The sequence below is a fragment of the Haliaeetus leucocephalus genome, unplaced genomic scaffold (assembly GCF_000737465.1).
Source record: "Haliaeetus leucocephalus isolate CR32 unplaced genomic scaffold, Haliaeetus_leucocephalus-4.0 Scaffold188, whole genome shotgun sequence".
Classification (NCBI taxonomy): domain Eukaryota; kingdom Metazoa; phylum Chordata; class Aves; order Accipitriformes; family Accipitridae; genus Haliaeetus; species Haliaeetus leucocephalus.
This window is the reverse complement of record NW_010972624.1, coordinates 796,744-815,815: the sequence shown is the minus strand read 5'-3', so window position 1 is coordinate 815,815 and position 19,072 is coordinate 796,744. Positions and strand designations below refer to the sequence as shown.

At 54.9% G+C, this 19,072-nt stretch overlaps 1 protein-coding gene across 1 annotated transcript in view; it reads right to left on the bottom strand.

The window, feature by feature from the left end:
* The window catches only part of LOC104830406 (ankyrin repeat and fibronectin type-III domain-containing protein 1-like), a 41,472-nt gene extending 24,386 nt beyond the window's left edge, over positions 1–17,086 (bottom strand). Inside the window, exons 1-2 of the mRNA XM_010565262.1 lie at positions 17,016–17,086; positions 16,740–16,868 (exon numbers count right to left, since the gene is read on the bottom strand). Of these exons, the coding sequence (XP_010563564.1) occupies positions 16,740–16,868; positions 17,016–17,086 (200 nt within the window). The remainder of the gene's footprint in view (positions 1–16,739; positions 16,869–17,015) is intronic.
* Positions 17,087–19,072: the final 1,986 nt, after the last annotated feature.

Sequence of the window (19,072 nt, the reverse complement as noted above, 5' to 3'; positions counted from 1 at the left end):
AGCCGCCCCGGTGCCAGGTACCCACGGCAGCAAGAGGCAGTGCTGGGTGTGACCGCAGCCCTGTGACCACCCGAAAACCCTGCTGCTGCCGGGCAGGAGGCAGACGGAGCCAGTCCTCTGGTGCCAAAAGCCAAGCGCGCAGCCCTGGGGCCTGGCTCAGTTGGGGCTTAGAGATACCCTGCAAACCTCTATGTCCTGCAAACCTCTGTGACTGGCAAACCCCTGCGTCCTGGAAAACCCTGGTCTGAGCCCTGCAAGCCTCTGCGCCCTGCAGACAGACCCCTGCGCCCTGTAAACCCTTGCGCCCTGCAAATCCCTGCACCCTGCAAACCCCTGTGCCTTGCAGACCCCTGCGCCCTGCATATCCCTGGGCCCTGCAGACCCCTGCGCCCTGCAGACCCCTGCGCCCTGCAGACCCTGCGCCCTGCAGACCTCTGCATGGCAGGGTCTGTGACCTTGTGCTCACCCAGCACCCCAGAGAGAGAGCTCAGCACGGCTGTCCAGGCTGCTTGGCCCTGGGGGCTGGCTGTGTGCTCCTTGCAGGAGTCAGGAGCTGCCTCCAGACCTGAGCTGCTCGCAGGGACCAGGCAGCAGAAACGGACAGGACCTAAAGGTCAGCACCCAAACTGCCCTTCACAGGATTTACGTCGGTGTCAACTTCTGCTGACCGTGCCCTGCGGCGACTGCCAGAACTAGCAGTTCAGCCCCAGCACCCAAAATGTGCCTGATGCTTCTGGCACCTGCGTCCAGCTGGACCTTTGCAGGTAGGGAGAGGAGGACAGACAGATTTCTAAAGCACAGAGGGACTGGCCGAGCACCTGCTCTGCATTGCAATGGCCCTTCCTCCGGTCCTTCCAGGACCTCACAAGCCCGGATGCTGGAGCACGTCAACCGTGCTCTGGAAAACACCTCCGACCTGCTGGCACCATCCCGGCTAAATCAGACTTCCGCATATTAAAAGCGGATGAGCAGTGGGGACTCACTGCCCCTCTTTCAGAGAGAAACCCTATCCCAGCTTGGCCTGCCAGGAACGAGCACTGCTCTGTGCCACAGATGCATGTGTGCAAACTCTTCTCGGGGGTATCAAATGCAGAAGCTGAGTCATACGACGCCTGGTCTCAAAGATCACTGAAGGCAAAAGGAGGGAGAAAACAGTATCTCTGTGGGGTTGCAGGGCCCCAGCTTGGACCCAACCGGAGTAGAAGGTGGATGCCCAGCGTGGGGATGCTCAGCCATGAGGCCGGGACCCAGCTGCCATGCTGGGAGGAGTGAGAAGGGATGTAAAACTACACTCATCCAAGTTTGGTCCCGTCCCTCACTCAGGTCCTGAGACCCACTTCTTGGAATGGAGCAGGGCAGGCCGCTGGTGAAGCTGCTGTGGCAACCCCAGCCTGCGCAGGGCCAGCAGTTGCATCTGAGCACCATCCCGATGGGAGAAGGGGCCATGCGGGCTGGGATGGCATTGCCCCAGCTCCTCTGAGGGCTGCCGCCATGTACCCACACCGCAAAATGCCCAGGACCCCTGGGAGCCAGGAAAAAGCACTAACTTGTCTACCCCCATGATGGCTCAAGCATGTGTGGGAGGGATGCTCTGCATTTCAGCATGGTCTCGCACCAGGGTAACATCCTGCACTGCCTCCTCCTTGGCCCTGCTTAGACTCACTGGGGCTTTCCCCGCTGGTGCTGGCTCCTCTGCACTGCTGTGCCCTGATCCTGGGATGGTGGGGCTCCACAGCACCCATGCACCCAGACCCCCTGCTATGGTTCAAATGTTGGCTCAGCTCCTTGCTCTGCTGGAAGCAGGGCTCCTGGGAGCCACATCCCTGCTGCCTGGCCCTGGAGCTGCAGCTCGCCCGGGCATGGGGGCACAGCCACATGCCATGGGGGCTGAGACCTACAGACTCATCACAGCAGTGAAAGGCAACCAATTTGAACCCAGACTTGCCGGGATGACAAGCAAATCCTTTACCCTCCTGCGCCACCTGGTGCCACCAGGAAGAATATGCTAGTGAGATTTGACTTCCATCCGAAACCGCATCTTCTCCAAAACCATGAAATTGTAGAAAAGTGGCCCAAGAAGGACTTCTGGAGGTCATCTGAGCTCTCTCCTCCATACCTGTGGCTGGTCTCCATCCCCAGCCAACGACATCCCACCTGCACTTCACTGCCCTCCATGGGACCTCCCCAGCCCACCACCGGGATGTCCCTCCTGGTGGAAACCCACCTCCGGTCCATCATCCAACCCAAGCCATCCAGCTAGACAGGGACCAAGCTGCTCGAGCACGCCAAAGCTGCATGATGGAAACCAGCACCGCTGGCTGAAGACTTCCAGAGCTGCACCCAAAGGGGTTATAAAAGGCAGGCCACAGACATTGATCTCAGCGGGGAAGAGGAGACGACGGCCAAGACACAATGGAAGAACAGACAAACACACACACCCGGCTCCAGAGCTGCTGCCCAGCTGGTAAATGTTACTGGAGTCAGAAAACCCCTCTCCCGCTGGAAGGCAACCAGCAGGAGCCAGCCAGCAGTGCTGGGCATGCTGGCCGCTACCCATAGGGTGTCCCTGGCACCGCTACCAAGGACGGCCACCCCCCCGTTGGGGATCTCCTTGGACTGCCGGTGGCATGTTCCAGACTGGCTCCCCGTTTGGCACAGCTTCATGCCAGGATTTGCTCCCGGCTCGCTCCATGACCAGCTCCCTGCCCAGCACCCACTGGGGTCTTCTCTGACCAACCCCACCATGTAGCCCTGGTGTCATTCTCATAGTAGCACCACCCAGCGCAATGCCAGAGGAGCTGGTTCACTGCCACCTAACTACAAAACCACTCACGTATGCCAGAGCTGACCTTCCCTCCATGCATCTCCAGTGGAGTCAGGGTCCAAAGGCTGCAGTCCAAGACGAGAAGCCAACTTTTTTTTTGCCATTTTGCTAGAAAACACCCCACAAGTGCTCAAGCACTCTTGTAATGGCACTAGCTGGGGAGACCCCACCACCAGCCAGGACTCCTTCCAGCTGAGGTTTGCCTGCTGCCTCCATCAGAGAGGAGCTATCCCACTTCATATGTCACTTTATTCTCCCTCCAGCTGCAGAAAGCTTTGAGATACCATCAGGTGGAGAAAATCAAGCTGAGGATAACAGAGCCTGTGGAGGAATTGTCAGAGCCCCCAGGACAGCAAGTAGAAAAGATTTCCACCCTAATATAAAAGAGCAACATTAAAAACCATAATAATCACCAGGTCAGACCTCCGACCATCAGGACATGCTCATCCATCCATGCATCGATGTGACCAGTGCTGCTAAGCACACCCGTGGGAGAGTCAGGCATGCAAATGCCCTTTCCTGAGGTCTCGCAGGATGTGGGAGCACTGGGAAATGCTCTCTCCTCTCATTGAGCGTCGCCGCTGCTTCTCCTGGTCTAGAGACATGACACTGCCCAAGCTGACCTGAGCTCTGTTCCTTGCTCTACCACTGTGGGTGAGAGGCAGGGGACGCCCACAGCCAGTGCCTCGGTTTCCACGCATGGGAAATGGAGATGAAAACAATGTCGTATTTTGTAAAGTGCTTTGAGACTTGCTAATGAGGAGCACCAAACAACCGCTCAGGCTCCCTGCAGTCACCATTCCTGACCTGAACTTGCACGGGCAAAGGAGTGCCTCTAGAGATGGAACAGGAGGTGCTCGGTGCAGCTGGAGAGCAGTGGGTGCAGTGGCCAGAGTCTCTTTGCAGATGGGGAACTTTAGCAGCTAGCCTCTGAAGAGCTCTTCCAAGCATGCACAACCAGGCCTTCCAGAGGCTAACAATTTGACCAAATCTGTGTTGATTTCCACCAGGAATGCACCAACCCTGCCAAATTTCAAGTCTTTTTTCCAAAGTGTGGAGGCACCAGAAGTCCTCAAACAAAGAGACGGGAGAAAAAAAAAAAAAAATCTGGCAAAGCTACCATTTTTCCCCAACCTTCTGCTGAAACTTGGGAAGAAAAAAAAAAAGCAGAGAGAAAGTTCAGCCTGAGGCAGAGCAAGCATGGAAAAATTCAGCCCAAATAGTTAAAGTCTGGCAAAGGTATAAGCAAACAAACTTCCGCTGGAAAGTGTTATACAGCCTTAACAACAGGCGTCTGCTGGTTCTGTCTACAATCAACGCATCGGGCGAGAGGTGCCCTCCTCGCCCCTCCATGGCAGCACATGAGGATGACTTCACTGCAGCACAGAAAAGCAAGGGTGGCAGGGGCCAATGGCTGCAGGTGGCCCTGGAGATGGAAGGTAGCAGCATGGGGCAAGAGGAGACCACTCTGACCCCAGCACCTCAGAGATCTCTGAAAGCATTTGGGAGCTCCCTGTTCACATGGTTACACCGAGCAGGAGCTTCAAGCCAGACATAAAACAGCTTGGGCTCCTTCATCATCAAGAGGCTGGGGAACATCTCACAGAGCTGGTGGCCCCAACACATGGTGGGTGCTGCTGTCTTCTTTGTCCCCTTTGCCATCCCCTGAATGGCAAAAGTGGGGTTGGAGACACCCTGCTCATCCCACCATGCTCCTCATCCTGCTTCTCTGGGCTGTGTGCTGCAAGACAGCTCCCTCGGGACCAAGATGACCACAGACCTGGAAAGCCCCTCCAGGTGCCCACTGCATCCTGGCACGTGCTGGCCTGGGATGCCACACCTCGTCCCTCATGTTAACACAGGCTGGCTTAGGCTGCATTCACACCTTCCGATTTACTGTGCCAACAAGCCCTCAGCCCAGAGGGTTTCTCTTCCTCCGTTATCCCCGATTTTTCTGGTGACAGACCAAATGACGTGGTATGAACACAGACGTGGAAGCTAGCAAGTGTGATCTCCAGGTAAAGTGCAGGAGTGAGACAAGGCAGGGGGATTTAACTCTTACCTCTGTCACAGACCACCTGGGTGACCTTGAGCAGGTCACTAAAGCCCTGGTGCTGCAATGGGGTGCCTACCATCCCCCCTAGGACCAGGGAGAGCAGTAGTTATGGCAGCATGGTCCCAGTGTAGCCCAGGGACAGCTCTACCTGTCCACTGGCGTTTCCACCTGGGGTGAAGAGCAGCTGCTCAGGCAGCAGATACCTCCTCCGTGGCACAGCAGGAGGATGAGGTGAGCACGCCGGTGCATGAGGAAGGCAGCCTTGAGTCCCCATGCAATACAGCATCCTGTTCCTGACCTGCCTGCATCGTCAGGAAAGAAAAGAGCCAAAGAAACTTGATGAGTTCATGTGAAGTTCACCCGAGTGGAGCTCTGCTCCATGAGCAAAACTGCTTTTCTGCTTGCCACGAGCCTTCCAGAGCTCGTGACTGGGACAGAGCAGGGCCAGGAGAATGCTGGGAGGATGGGACCTCTTGGCAGCATCAGCCTCCCACTTGCACAGAGAGCAGGCAAGCGCTCCACCGGCTTATCCACCTCCTCGCACAAGGAGCTCCAAGAACACGGCTCACAGCTGAGGTTCCCTCAGACACCCCCTTGGACAGCCAGCAAGACACCGGGCGTAGACAGGGAAAGCAGGAGCATTAGCTAAATGTCACGCCAGCTTATCTGTGTCCAGAAGCAGCCTCCTTGTTTCCCAGGATTTGGCCCGCTGCTTCGCAGGATTTCAGTGCACAGGGAAACCTGACACAGCTCTCCTAACCGCAAGCACCCGCCTGGCGTGGGGCATGGCAGGACTTGGCTCCGAGCTGCCCCCAAAGCGTGGCAGTGCTGGCAGCCCGGCTTGCAGCAGGGAGGATGGAGCAGGAGGTGGGCTGGCTGCCTGTGAGGGGCACGGGGCAGCGACAAGGCACACCATCAGCATCTTGGCAAGTATTAGACCTCAGATGACCTGCTTGCTCACCAGCAAACACATGCCTTCACCCAATTTCACTTTCTGACAAGGTCCAGAGGCAGAGCAATCCCTCCCAGCACCAGAAACCCAGCCAAGCCTCACGGGGCTGTCTCTGCCAAGGCTGTTCCCTGGCACAAGGTAGCAGGGACTGACCCCCTTGATGAGTCTCTCCTTCATCCTTCATCTCCTCGCATCTTCTGACATAGGCCAGGCTTGCAGAAAGGCTGAAGGCTCCATCACACAGCCAGTGTGAGCGCCCTCTGACTCCAGAGCCTGGTGACATTTAAACCCAAATGAATTTAAGATTATACCTGCTCGGATCTCCCCAGACCTAGAAAGAGTTGTCTGCCCACCTCCACTCCTGCCACTGCCTCTGACTAGAATAACTGCCTCCTCTTCCCCAGTGAAGATGCTGATGAATGAGAACACCACTTGGGGGGGAAAAAAAGACTCAGTTTTTAGTAGCTGCTCCCCTGGGTAGAGGAAGTTCCAGCCACGCAGGACACTGCATGCAGCGCAGAAACCTTGACCTTGTCGCTCTTTGCTGAAGTGGTAACATAAGCTAACAGCTCTAGATTGTGATCCCAAACTTGCAAAGCCTAACAGTAAAGTTCAACCTGCCAGCTCTGAGCTTGGAGCCAGTCCACAACTTGTCCCTGGGGCTGGGGGAACGGGTTTGCTGGCAGAAGACCCCAGTTACCAAGTGTCCTCATGCAACAGCCAGCTCCTTCATCAGTAGATCTCAAAGTGCCTAAGAAAAGAGGTCAGCGTTGCGGTGCTCCTTTTAAAGACTGAGAAACCGAGGCACAAAGAGGGGCAGATCTTGCCCTCAGCAGTTCAGTGGGCCAGGAGAAGCCAGGTCCTCTATGCCCCAGGCCAGTGCTTCATCCCTGTTCCACAGCCCAGGCCACTCTCCTCTGTGATGGGTGAAGCTCAGAAACTTTGGTGAGTCAGTTTGGGTCCTGGCTACTTCGGCACTTAAATGTGGAGCCTGGGGGTGGAGAGGAGAAACAAGACTGCAGGAAGAGATGAGTAACCATGCTGCCAGGCCTACCTGCAGTCCCTGCCATCTCACAGGCTGCAACAACCACAAGCTCGGAAACCTGTAGGGTTTGCATGAAGAACATCAACTCAACAAGCCACAGCATCCTGCCAAAGGTGATGATGACTCCTCTTGGGCCAGAGTCAATCCTGATAACGCCAAGAAGAGATGTTTCTTGGAGCTCTGCTCAGCTCAGCAGCTGCTCTGATAGCCACGCTTAACAAGTGCTACCACATACTGTCATGTTCATTTTTCAAAGCTCAGAAACAACAGCTTTTCACAGCAGACCATCAGCCAGGAGCCTGCCCTGACTTCAGGCAGGAGAGATTTGCCTCCCAGCTACTAACTGGTGAGCACTTACAGGCCCTGTTGGGACACTTCTTGGATGGAAACCAGACTCTGTCTGAAAAGACCTGGAGGGGGCTCAGGTGAACCTCCGCACCATGGGCAGAGTGAAGACCATGTGCGGTTTCTCATGATGACACTGGCAGCTGCTGCCAAGTGTCCAATTCCACTTTGGACAAAGCAAAGCATGAACCTTGCCTTTTCCTGGCCCGGAAACTGGAACTCTTACCAGATCTGCACTATTTTGCACTTCCCACATGGAAAAACCTCCTCCTCATTGCCCAACAGCTCTTCGTGGCTGAAGATCTTCATCCCTGTTAACAGTGCAAATAAAGGCAACAAAGGCAAAGTGGGACAGGGAGAGGAATGCCCCAGGGGAGTGAGCTACTGCAGGATGCACTGGGGTAGATGGGGGAATATTTCAATGTTGGGGAGAATAGGAGGAAATCTGGAAATGAGGAGCAGAGAAGAGCATTGGGCATGAGGCTCAGCAGATACAGAGTTCACTTGGGCTCGCAAACCTCCTCTGAAAAGCAAGCAAGCCAGCAGAAGAAAGGCAAGTAAGAGGGATGGGTATGAAGCAAAGCAATGGGGAAGAGTGAGTGTGCAGGCAGCAGGAAAGGCTCAAGCAAAGGTGGAGAGAGATCCCAACACACCCAAGGACCTGGTCCTCAGTGTCCCAAGTGTCCTGGGCTGACTCCTACCTCCAGTTTGGCCTCCCTGCTGAATGCTGCCCATCCTGCCAGCATCCAAACCAGTAGGTCCAATATTGACCTGGCACTGAGAGATGCTCTCCAGGAAGATAAACAGGAGGTTCCTGAAGCTTTGGCAGGCAGAAGTGTCTCAGCCAGTAGGGAACTAATAGCAGTGAAAACCTGCACAACAGGGACTACCACTGTTTAAGGGACAAGGAAGGATTCAAAGTACTCTAATACCTGCCGGCTGTCAGGACTATCTGGAAATATTGATGCTTCTGCATCTCCTGACCCCAGTGTCCCCAGCAGCATCAGCAGCAACACCAGTGATCCCTTCTGCTCCCAGGGCAAAAGCTGTCCCCAGGACCAGGGGAAGTGCAGCCTGGCAGCCCGGGGGCTGGGGCAGACTGCCTGCCTTGCTGGGGCTGCTCCAGACACACAACTCATCTGCACTGCCCTTCCCTGGGTTCAAATCAGCTCATGGAGACACCAGGTTCAAAGCTGGCAGGTCTGAAGACCTGACCACTAGTAGGAAACCAGGACTATTACTGATATTCCCACTAAAAGAATTCTATTGAGATACTTTTTGTGTGCTAGCTAAGAGGACTGGGAGAGCTAAGACCCTCCAAATCCAGTGCACTGACACTATGGGAATACCAGCTGGTGTGGAGGATCCATGGGCACACCAGGAGGGGCTTGACTCAAACTAAGATTCAGACATCCCTGAGGTTTCCCTTTCATACCAAGGATTGTGGCATCTCTGCACTTTCCCCCCAGCATAGCCACGGGGCATGGGCTGCCTGCTGTACAAATCCAGGCAACTGGCACCTTCTGGGCATGGACACAACCATGGAGAAGAACCAGTGGAGATCCTGCAGGATGAATAGCATCTTCCACACTCCTCAGCAGGGACCAAGGCATCCGTCCTGCTTTGCAGATCCAGGCCATGGGAAATGGCAGAGAGATGATGAGAATAAACCAAAACAAATCAAGCAAATGGGCTATTTGAAAGAAATCAAAGTGCACTGAAGATAATGGATATGCTGCACTGAGAAATAATCTTATTGGGGCTTGGAGGAATCAGCTACCAGCAGAGGGAAGCGGCCAGAACAACACATCGGCACAATATTTTAAATTTGTCTTTTAAATAAATGATATTTGCTTCCTGTGCTCTCAGTGAGGAAGGGATCTGGCTGAGGGCTCCAGTCCCAGACAGGGAGAATCTGAAAATCAGTCTTCCCTGAACATTCTCCTTCTACCACTTTCCCAAAGGGGTCAATTTTTCCCGCTGAAGAGACACGAGAAACAAATGCAGATGGGACTGCTGGACCTGCTGGAGCCAGCGCCTGTGGCAGCAGGTCACGACGCTGCACACAGAGAGGATCTGGCCCTTGGTTTTCTCCCAACCTCACCGTAATCACAAGCTGAGCTGCCTCTCCCCAGACAAGGAGGAAACCTCCTCGAGGCTGATGGAGGCTTGTGGCATCAGGAGAAGAGGCACAAGCCTTGCACAGACCCTACAGAGTTGGATGGTCCCAAACTCCCCCCGTGCTGCCCTCTTTCCCCACCTGTGCCCATGGGATGGGGTCCTCCCAGCTCCCTGCCGGCAGCACAGGGCAGCAGAAGCGTAGCTGCAAAGACTGTGACTCCTCTGCTGTTGCAAAGCCCTCTCCAGGCTAAGGACTGGCTGCAGCAGGCACATCGGTATCACTGTGAACAGCAGTTGCCCTTGAGCTTCTATCTGTTTGCAGATGACTCACAGGCAACGAGGATAAAAAGTGATTTTCCGGAAATAAATTATTCCTTTCAAATGCTTTCCTAAAGGCAAACCCAACTTTCAGGGAGATATTTTGAGGGCTTGCTCCTCCCCATCCCCATCAGCGAGTCCCTCATAGTCACTGGCGAATCTTTGTCCCACCAGCTCAGGGCCGGGGGGAACTCCTGCTCCCCCCATACACCCAGAGGCACCAACCGTGGCCATCCCCAGGGTGCCGGGGATAAAGCCAAGCTCTTGAACCATATCACCCCAATGCGTAGTTCAACACCAAAAGCTCTGGGGCTCCCTAACTGGTGTCCAGCTTGCCGATGGAGAGGTGTCCTGGGAGGGCGGGGGGACAGCAGCACCAGGAGCAGGCAGCCAAGTCCCCGTCCTGCCCCGGTACAGGAGGGGTCTCCGCAGACAGAGCCATCCTTGTTAGCTGGGGCTGCAGTACCTCTTGACCACATTTATTGCCCGTAAACCAACTTTCTAGCGGCCCGCTGATGGCAACGTCCATCTATCACGCCGGGGGGAAGCTCAGGCTGCCCAGAGCCTTTGGGCAAGGGGCCCTGCTGTGGGCCGGCTCCCTGGGCAGCCGGGACACCCCAGCAGACCACAGCACGGGGTGGAAGTCCAGCTCCCAAACGGCTAATTCGGTAAGTCACAGATACCATGACTTCATAAGGCAGAGAGGCTCCACAGCTATTAGGGGAATTGGGAGTGGGGGGAGGAGGAGCTGAAATGGAGAAGGGATGGAGACGGGGAGGGTGGAGAGGGGGAAGCTAAGACAAGCAGCAGAACAAAACATCCCATAAATCATGAGGAGCTGCTGAAATACCAGAACAAATGACCCCATAGCTTGGCCATTGTTCCCGAGTGAGGGCTTAAAGCGCGCCCAGTCGAGACAAAGCGCCTCGCGTTTCATTTCAACACCACGCCGGCCCGTCCGGGACCTGTGCTCGGCACAACCGAGCTGGGGTCGGCTGTGTTTCACCCTGGATCGATGGCCGGGACTGGTGGGATGGGGGAGGAGAAGCTCTCAGCAAGGCTGGCTGCCCCACACCACAGCTGGTGCAGATGTAGTGCCCACATCTCAGCCTGCCCAGAGCATCTCTTTGCTTCCAGATGCCCACACACCTCCCAGGCTCTGGCACTCTCTCCCTTCCCCTGAAAGGCTCAGGGCCTGGTTTTCCCTCTTATTTAACCTCACTCAGGCTAAGAGCTTCCTTGGCTGGGAAGAGAAACGGCTCCAAGCCTCCTCTTGGACGTGCAGATTAAGTTAAGAGCAAGACAGCTCAAATAGGGCTGTAAAACCTGGAGGAGACCTGAGCCCTCTGCCTTTATGGTGCTGCTCCTCCCGCCTCCCAAAAAGTTGCTGACAATTCACTTTGTGCTGGCTTCCCCTGGCAAACAGACAACTGTCAAGCAAAGAGTCCTGGGGAAAGTCCTACATGACCATAAACCACTGCAATGGAAACAGCACAAGGCTCTCGTCAAACTTTGCAGTAGCAGCCTTCCAGTGCACTGGCTCAGGAACAGTCAGACAAATCAGCCGACAGCTCAGCACCTCCCACGGGCTCTGCAGCCCCATGGGACCACAGGACTCAGGTACCAGAAGGCGAGGAGCCTGCCGACGGGGACAGGTCGTCCATGCTGCCTGTCAACGTCAGCTGATAGCAGCTATGGAAGGAGGCTGAGCAGTGCCAGGCACCTCCATGGCACAGATTTCGTGTCCCAGCACAGCAATTTAGGGAGAATTTCCACACCACATGAGACCACTTAAACCCAAAGGGGAAACAGTGTTGCATTATAAAATTATAAATAACTTCCATGAAAACACTTCTATTAAAACCTTTTGCTTTATAACCAAACCTGAAATATGGGGCAGAGTTGCGTGTGCCACCTCTACCAGCCTGATGGTGCCAGCATGGTTCCCGTGCCCGGTGGCTGCAGCTCCTGCCCTTGTGGCACTGCGATCCCGCGCAGAGGGATGCCTGCCAGCCGTAACACCCAGCCCTGGTGCTGGGACATCACAGGAAAACCAATCCACACCTTCCCATTCCGGCGGGCACAGTCTGCACTCAGAGCTGCTGGGCAAGCAGGTCTCTGCACAGCCCCCTCTTCGGCAGAGGGGAAGCGAGGAGCCGAGATTCAGCAACGTGCCAGGGATCAGGCAGCAAAACAAGATGCAGGCAGGACTGAACCCGAGCCGGCTGGCTGCCTCTAACCACCAGACGACATGCTCCTGCCAGCGTTGCTTTAACAGCTCGTGGTGGGCAGCCAACGAGCAGAACCGAGATAAGGGGATGGGGGAAGCGAGGAATGCGCTGCATTTTTCCTAAGCCACCATGGGAATAGGCTATTCCAACCACAGATCACAGGGAGGCTGTCTGACATGAAAAACTCGAGGAGCCCAAATGGAAAAGGCAGCAAGTAGAAGTAAACAATGAAGAAGAAGAAAACAGAGAGGAAAATCAGGGTGGACAAGAGGTGAGTATGGGAAAAGGAGCATGGGGGGGAAGGTGAGCAGAGGAACAAATGGAAGAGGGAAAACCAGACTGAGAGGTAGGGAAGGTAAGGATGGATGCCAGGAGGACAAACCTGCCGGGGCTGGAACTCCTGATGAGCACCAGAGCTGGAAGGATGTGAGAGGGGGACAGACGCTCCCAGGCTCTGCACGCACAAAAGTAAACCAGCAGATCGCAGCCCTTTTATTGGATTAAGACTCGCTTAAGAGGAAAGATAAATGTGGATCATTTCTCCGGTGACACGCACAAGAGGAGAGGAGGCTCTCTTTGCTTCGATTCACCCTAAGGGGAGAGAAAAGGGATTGCTGGCGTTTCGGGGTTGATGTAGGGACAGCGGGAGGTCTCCACAGGAGCTGCCAGCTTTCGACTTCTTCACTCCAACAGCAGAAGGTAGCGAGCTTCAAATAAAGAGTGCTTTTGTCTCGCATGCCTTTGTGTTATTTAGGCTTTGGAGCTAGATTAGTATCACAGACCAGCAGAAAGCAGAGCTTTAATAAATCAGACCCAAAATCCTTCCTTGCCTCAATTGCCAGTTTTTGCCTCATTTGGAGCTTAAGCTGCCTCAGTGCCCCGTGAGCCACAGCATGCACCGTCCAGCAAAGAGGAGGAGAAAGGAATCAGCAAACCTAAATAAAACCGGACACAAGCAGCCCCCAGGTTTCTCCCCCAAGCTTGGGAAAGCCTCGTACTACCCCACTCCCCCCGGTGCTTCTCTCCAGGCACCTCCTGGCAGCAAGACAGCGGCTCGTGGGAGCAATGGGCTGAGGTGATACGGCACGTTCACAGGTCCTAACACTGCGGACTTTGTGGCACTGGCTTTAAAAAAAAAACCCTAAAAAAAGCCTAATAATGAAGTATTTATTTCAGTAAATAACATATGAATGAAAGAAGTGTTTTCTCAATACTTCACTTTTTCCCTGCCTTCTCTCCCTTCCCCCCAGCAATTTTTTTTTAATAAGTGGAACTAACGAGGCTTCGCTCACTGACAGCCGAGCTCGGGAGCAGGACCATGCTCCGCTCGCCCGGTGCAGCACATAAACACGTGCCGTGCGAATAAAGCCTGCCTTGTGCCCAGGGAGAAACCGGACCCGCGAGCGTGCCCCACCCGGTGAGCAGGGTAGATGTGCTCCGATGGACGCACGGACCATGGACCTGCGACGGGACCATCCCTGTGCTTTTGGGCTGGCAGCATGGGACATTCAGCACCTTATTTATTGTGGCAGCAAATAACTGCATCTCCTGGCCCAGAGAAATGCCAGCACCCAGCAACCCTCCCCACAGGGCTTCAGGGTGTCCCCAGGGACAGGGAGAAGGGCCAAGGGGAGGTGAAGGGATCTGTTGTCCTTATCCTACCTGGCCGGGCTCAGCACAGGGGACATAGTGTCAGGCAGACACTGTGCAGCTCCTTCTCTTCTACCTTGGCTCCCTCCAGCCCTACCTGAGCACCTGAACAACTGGGAACACTGGAAAACTGGCTCAGCTTGCCCTGCATGGGGATGAGAGGTAAGGATGCTTTCCACTATGGCAGAGCCACGAGGGGTTGGACTGATGGCATTTTGGTAGGCATTTCAGGCAGAAAACACAAATCCCTCCAGCAGACTGACACCCAGCTTTTCAAAGCAATGGGCACTGATGATGTTGTGTTTATAATCTCTACCTCCTCCTTGGCAACAGGTAACAGCAGGTTCAGGAGCCCTTCCTTGCCTTCAAGTCTTGGGATTAAGATGGGCAGGATTCTCAGAAGCCGCTGATTTGGCAAAACACAGTCCATTGCTTTTCCATCCCCCTCCTACCTGCATGGGATGAGCTGAACCCCCCCATCATACACAGCGTGGATGTTCACCCTCTGCAGAGAGGCAGGTAAAGCGATGCAGGGGTGACCTTGGGTTAAGCTTATAAATACATACAGATTTGATGCATGTAGATATTTGCTCTGGAAGCCAAATCAGGCATCTGTAGATTTGCAAGGCCATGAGCCATGCTTTCCATTGGCCACAGTGCCCAGCAGCCTTACCTGCAGCCCAGGACCTCCCATGCAAGGCATGGGGTGAGCAGGACCAGTGACACCCGTGACTCCAAAAGCCTTTCCCCTGTGGGCAGCATGATGGTTTGGAGCGACTAATGGAGGATGCTGATCCTGACCTCCCCTTGTCTCAATCCTGCTACGATGATCATGGATCCCTGAAGATGTACAGGGGATGCAGAGAAATGATGTTTCACACCAGGTGCCCCTTTGCAGAATGCACCTGCAGAAGAGGCTGCTGCTTGTGTGGGAAAAGCCTTCAAGTGCCTCCTCAAGGGCAAGCATGCACGTGCGGATCAGGCACATGCACCGCTGGCATGCGTGAAAACCTGCCTGCAGCGTGCCCGTCCTGCCAGGGAGGCAGCGCTCCATGCTTCGTATGCAGGTATCCCCGACCGCTCTTTGGAAATTGGGCTGCGTGCATGTAAATGCCAATTAAATTCCTGCACTGCAACAGCAGAGCTAGCACAGATCCTGGGTTGTCTGCTTAACCACGGCAACAGGGAGAGGATTAACAAGCGCATTGAGATGGTCGGGGAGCAGGCGGTGAGCAGCGTCCTTGCTCCACTGCTGCCTGCCCGGCTCCTCATCACTGCAACGCCCCTGGGTCTCCCCTCCTCTGTGCCCTGCTGCTGAGTGCCCGCAAGCCCCAGCACCCAAGTCCTAGCACCGCAGCCCACCTGAGCCTGGCTGCCAGGTCGGACGTCTGATCCAACTGAAGATGTCTCCAGCCATGGATAAAACCAAGGACCGCAGGGCAGTTATCCTCCCCTCGGCCAGACCAGCCATGCCTATGGCCCTGCAGGAGCAGTGACATCAGGTCTTTCTCTTTCAGGCCTGACGCTTTCCAGCCTTGGATCTCCAACGCGATGGCACGTGGCAAACTGAAGGCAAAGATGAGTCCTCCTCACCAAGAGCTCATTTCCAAGCTGGCATACAAAAACCTCATAAAATAGCATCATCTACCGCTGCTGCGGAGTCGCTGCTGTACAAGGTGCTTTGCAAAATAATACAAGACAGATGGTTTCCCCCAGGAAAACACTACAGAGTGAATGAAAATGTATCACAAATATACCTTGACACCGCAGGGCTAAAATGGCATCCGGGGGCTTCAAAGAGACATTTAAAGGAAGAAAAGAGATTTACTGGCTTCTCTTGCTTCTTCATTACGAACAAAGAGAAACCCTGATTGTTTTTAATGACGTCTTTGCTTGTTTTCCTATTTGGTATATTACAAATTCACATATTTGTCTATTTGGAAGATTCATAGTAATTGCAGAACAGCTTTACTGATGACATTGTTTCAGCAAAGGGAAGAAAGTTGTGCAACTGGAGAAGAAAGCAATCTGTCACCAAATAGTTTAAATTCTTTGTCTGGCCTCATTAATACCTAGTTAGCTTTGATGCCTAACTAACCTCACAGATAGAGGAAGCCTTTGAGGAGGACTCCACAACCTCACACTGAAGTGTTAGAACATACAATAAATGCCAGAAAGATCTCCAAGAAAACGAAAACCAAAGTCGACATTCTTGCCATTTCTAAGCATTTCTTTTTTTCCTTTTTTTTTTTTTTTTTAAGTTTTACCCTCCTTTATCCATCTAAGGAAGCAGAAAGCAATGCAATTTCCAGTTCTTTTAAATATCCTTAGCAGGTCACCTCTAACGCTGGGAGGGTTGACTGTGATCTGCTTCCAAGGCTGTTGCATCAGAGCTTAGAAACCCAGGATAAATTACTCCCTGCTTGAGCAGGGACTGCAGTTTGAGACCTGTGCTCAGCATGAGGGGCCCCGCGGGCACCGCAGCAGCAGCAGCAGCAAGGAAGGAAGGAGCACTGCATCCCTCTGGGGTGGGCAAACGGGGCTGCCCTGGAGGGTGGCTTGTGCTGTGGCAGCCCCATGCCCTCGCACCACTCACCCCCCGTGCGGTGCCAGCGGGGAGCCCCTGTGGCTCCTGGTGCCCCCCTGCCGGCTGCGGCTGTCCCACCGTGGCTCTTGGCTCTGGTTTATCCAACAGAGGTGTGTCGGGCAGTGAGGGGCTGTGGGATACATCCTCCAGCAGCTCCTATAAGGAGCGTGGGGAGGAGAGAGGAGAGAGGAGAGAGGAGAGAGGAGAGAGGAGAGGAGAGGAGAGGAGAGGGAGGAGAGGAGCGGAGCAGCTGGCAGCTGGGGCTGCCAGAGGTCATGCAGTCCCATGCCCCTGAACAGCAGTCACGCATGTCCACATCCCACATGAGCCCCAAAAGACCCCCATGGCTCAGTTTGTGGGGTCTCCTTTAGCCCGTCAAGGAAGGAGCCGCCCAGGGCTCCCTGCTGCTCCCTGCACTGGAGCGAGGGGGGATGTTTTGGCTTGATACCCTGGGGGAGCTTCTGCAGCAGATGGAGGGGTTTGAAGGGATGTTGTCCCACGGGACATTAATTGGACAGGGACAGAGAGTGGCAGTGGTGGGGACAGGGGACAGGAGGGGGACTGCAGAGGCAGGAGCTCCATTCCCCCAGCCCTGTCCTGCAGCTCTTACCATTCAACGCTCAGAGACCTGGGCCGGAAGGCAGACAGCTCGGCCGAGGCATACTCAGCTTTCCTTCTCTTCTCCTGCTTCTGCTTAACCGACAAGCGGTGGGCAAACCTAGAGAGGCTGCTTTCCGACCTGGGGAAGGGGAGAGGAAAGGTGTTAATGTCACTGAAGCACCCTGGCTCTCAGCGGCAAGTCCACGGCACAAAGCCAGGTGATGCTCGGAGCTGAAAGGAGGGGGCTCCTGGAGGGTCAGTGGCACCGGGACAGGGTGGGACCAGCCTCGGGGGGAAGAAGCGGAGCAGCAGCAGGTTTAGCATCGCTTTGCAAAGCCAGGACCAGCACAGGTCCATGGCGTGCTGTTAGCAAAACCGAAGCTGCGAGCCTGGCAGGCTGAGTTAGCGCCAGGTCCTGCTCCCCACTGCAGCAAAATGACCTCCCTAGGTTGTATGCTCCTGCCCAAAAGCCAGCTGGTGATGGCCAGTGCTGGAGAAACGCTGGCTGCTTCTGCTTCTTGCAGTGCCTGCCTGAGAGGGGTCAGGCAGCCAGGGAAGCATTGGTGGAGAGAATCAAAGCAGACCTCTGCCATGGCTGCGCACTCCTTCAGAGAAACCCCAGAGCCCCCGTGGCCTCCCAGTCAGGGCTCTCAAACACCAGGATGGCTTTCCTGATGAGGGCTGACATGGAAATCAGCCCACATCAGAGATGTTTCGGAGGAGGAAACAGAATCATGTGTCAGCAAATGGGTTCAGCTGCAAGACCCATCTGTGGCGACAAAGCCCCTTCCCACCCAGTGGGATGCTCCAGTGTCACTCCCTGGGACCTGGGAGAAAAGCATCCCCAGGGTCCAGGGCCATGCTACACACCCCCCTCCACCCCGGCTCTCTCCAGAAGAGAACCGCTGTCCTGAAGCACAACAGCACTGTCTCCAAGCCCAACGACATGCAGAAAGCTGGCACTGAGATTTGCTTTGGAGGCGCCTGCCCCACAGAGACTCGCAGCCCTCTGCTTTCCTCTGCAGCACTCAGAGACCCCGGTGCCCACTGTGCCGAGGGCCAGCACCCCCAGCTTGCAGCCGAACACGGTGCCACAACCTGTCCCTGCTGCCAATTCACCAGGAGCAGAGGTGGGAGCAAGAGACGAGCAGCCTGGGGAGCTGGGGCCCCCGACTTGGGCACATGGCCAGGCTGGTGGCACTGATGCTGCCTGCCAGCCCTGCCACGCACGCCGGCATGGCCACTGCCTCTCCTCCTCCTGACTGGCTTCAACCAAACAAAACACTTCCAAAGAAAGAAAGAAAAAAAGAAGGTATTTCTCAGAAACAAGAGCTCCCTGCCTTTCCTCACAATAATTAAGCCAACCACGACCAGCTAACAGTTTTTTTCCTCATACATTTTAAACCGACATCTTCAATTCATTAACTCTGGTTATTGATTTATTTTTCAGCTTATGAATTGCTGTTGCTGGGGCCGGGGTGGAGACAGCTTTCTGGAGAAGGCTCTCGTCTCTCCAATCACCGCCGGGAAAGAGCCACTCAGACCTTCCAGGGTCATTCTTTACATTCTTGAGAAGAAATATTACTTTGATGTAAAGGATGAGGTTTGCCTTAAAAGAAACCCAACAAGAAACCCAAACCCCAGCTTTCCCCCGCTCACAGCCGGAGGAAGAGGCGTTCGAAGAGGAGTGATCCAGGCACCTTGTGAAAGCACATCGAGCAGAGCCCTGCACTAACGCCATCCCCACCACCTCACCTCTCCTTTGATCTGGTGTCAAAGCTCGTCTGTAATGAGTAAGATCCCAATTTAGGGAGGCATGTGCACTGACCGCTGATGCTCTACAGCAGCCCCCGGTGTGATGTGGACCTCGGGGTGAGCAGGACTTGGGGCTGACCCAGGGATGGGGCTGGGTAGTGGGAATGGGTGCTGCTGGCATCCTATAGCACCTCCTCATTGGCCTTTGACTGGTCCCACTGCGGCTGTCCTAATGCCGCCCAGCTTTCCACCTCCCCAGGAGAGGCTCCTGCCACCCTGCAGGGGTGAGGCCTCCATCCCCCAGCTACCAGGATGCTGGGGATTTGCACCGAATGAGATTTGGGGACTGCCTGAAGAACACTATCCTGTTTGCTATGCTCACCCACAGCCACCCCTCCCAAACTGGTACCCAGCAGGGATGGGGGGCTGGGAAATCCCAAACCACCTGTCATGGATGCAAGAAGGCAGCTCTCTTCCGCGACAAACAAGTGCCTCTGTCGTGCCAGTATGTGCCTCTTGCAATCAACACCACCAGGACAATTAACACACCCAGGAGCTTTACCCAGATGCATCCACCTGCCCCAAGCA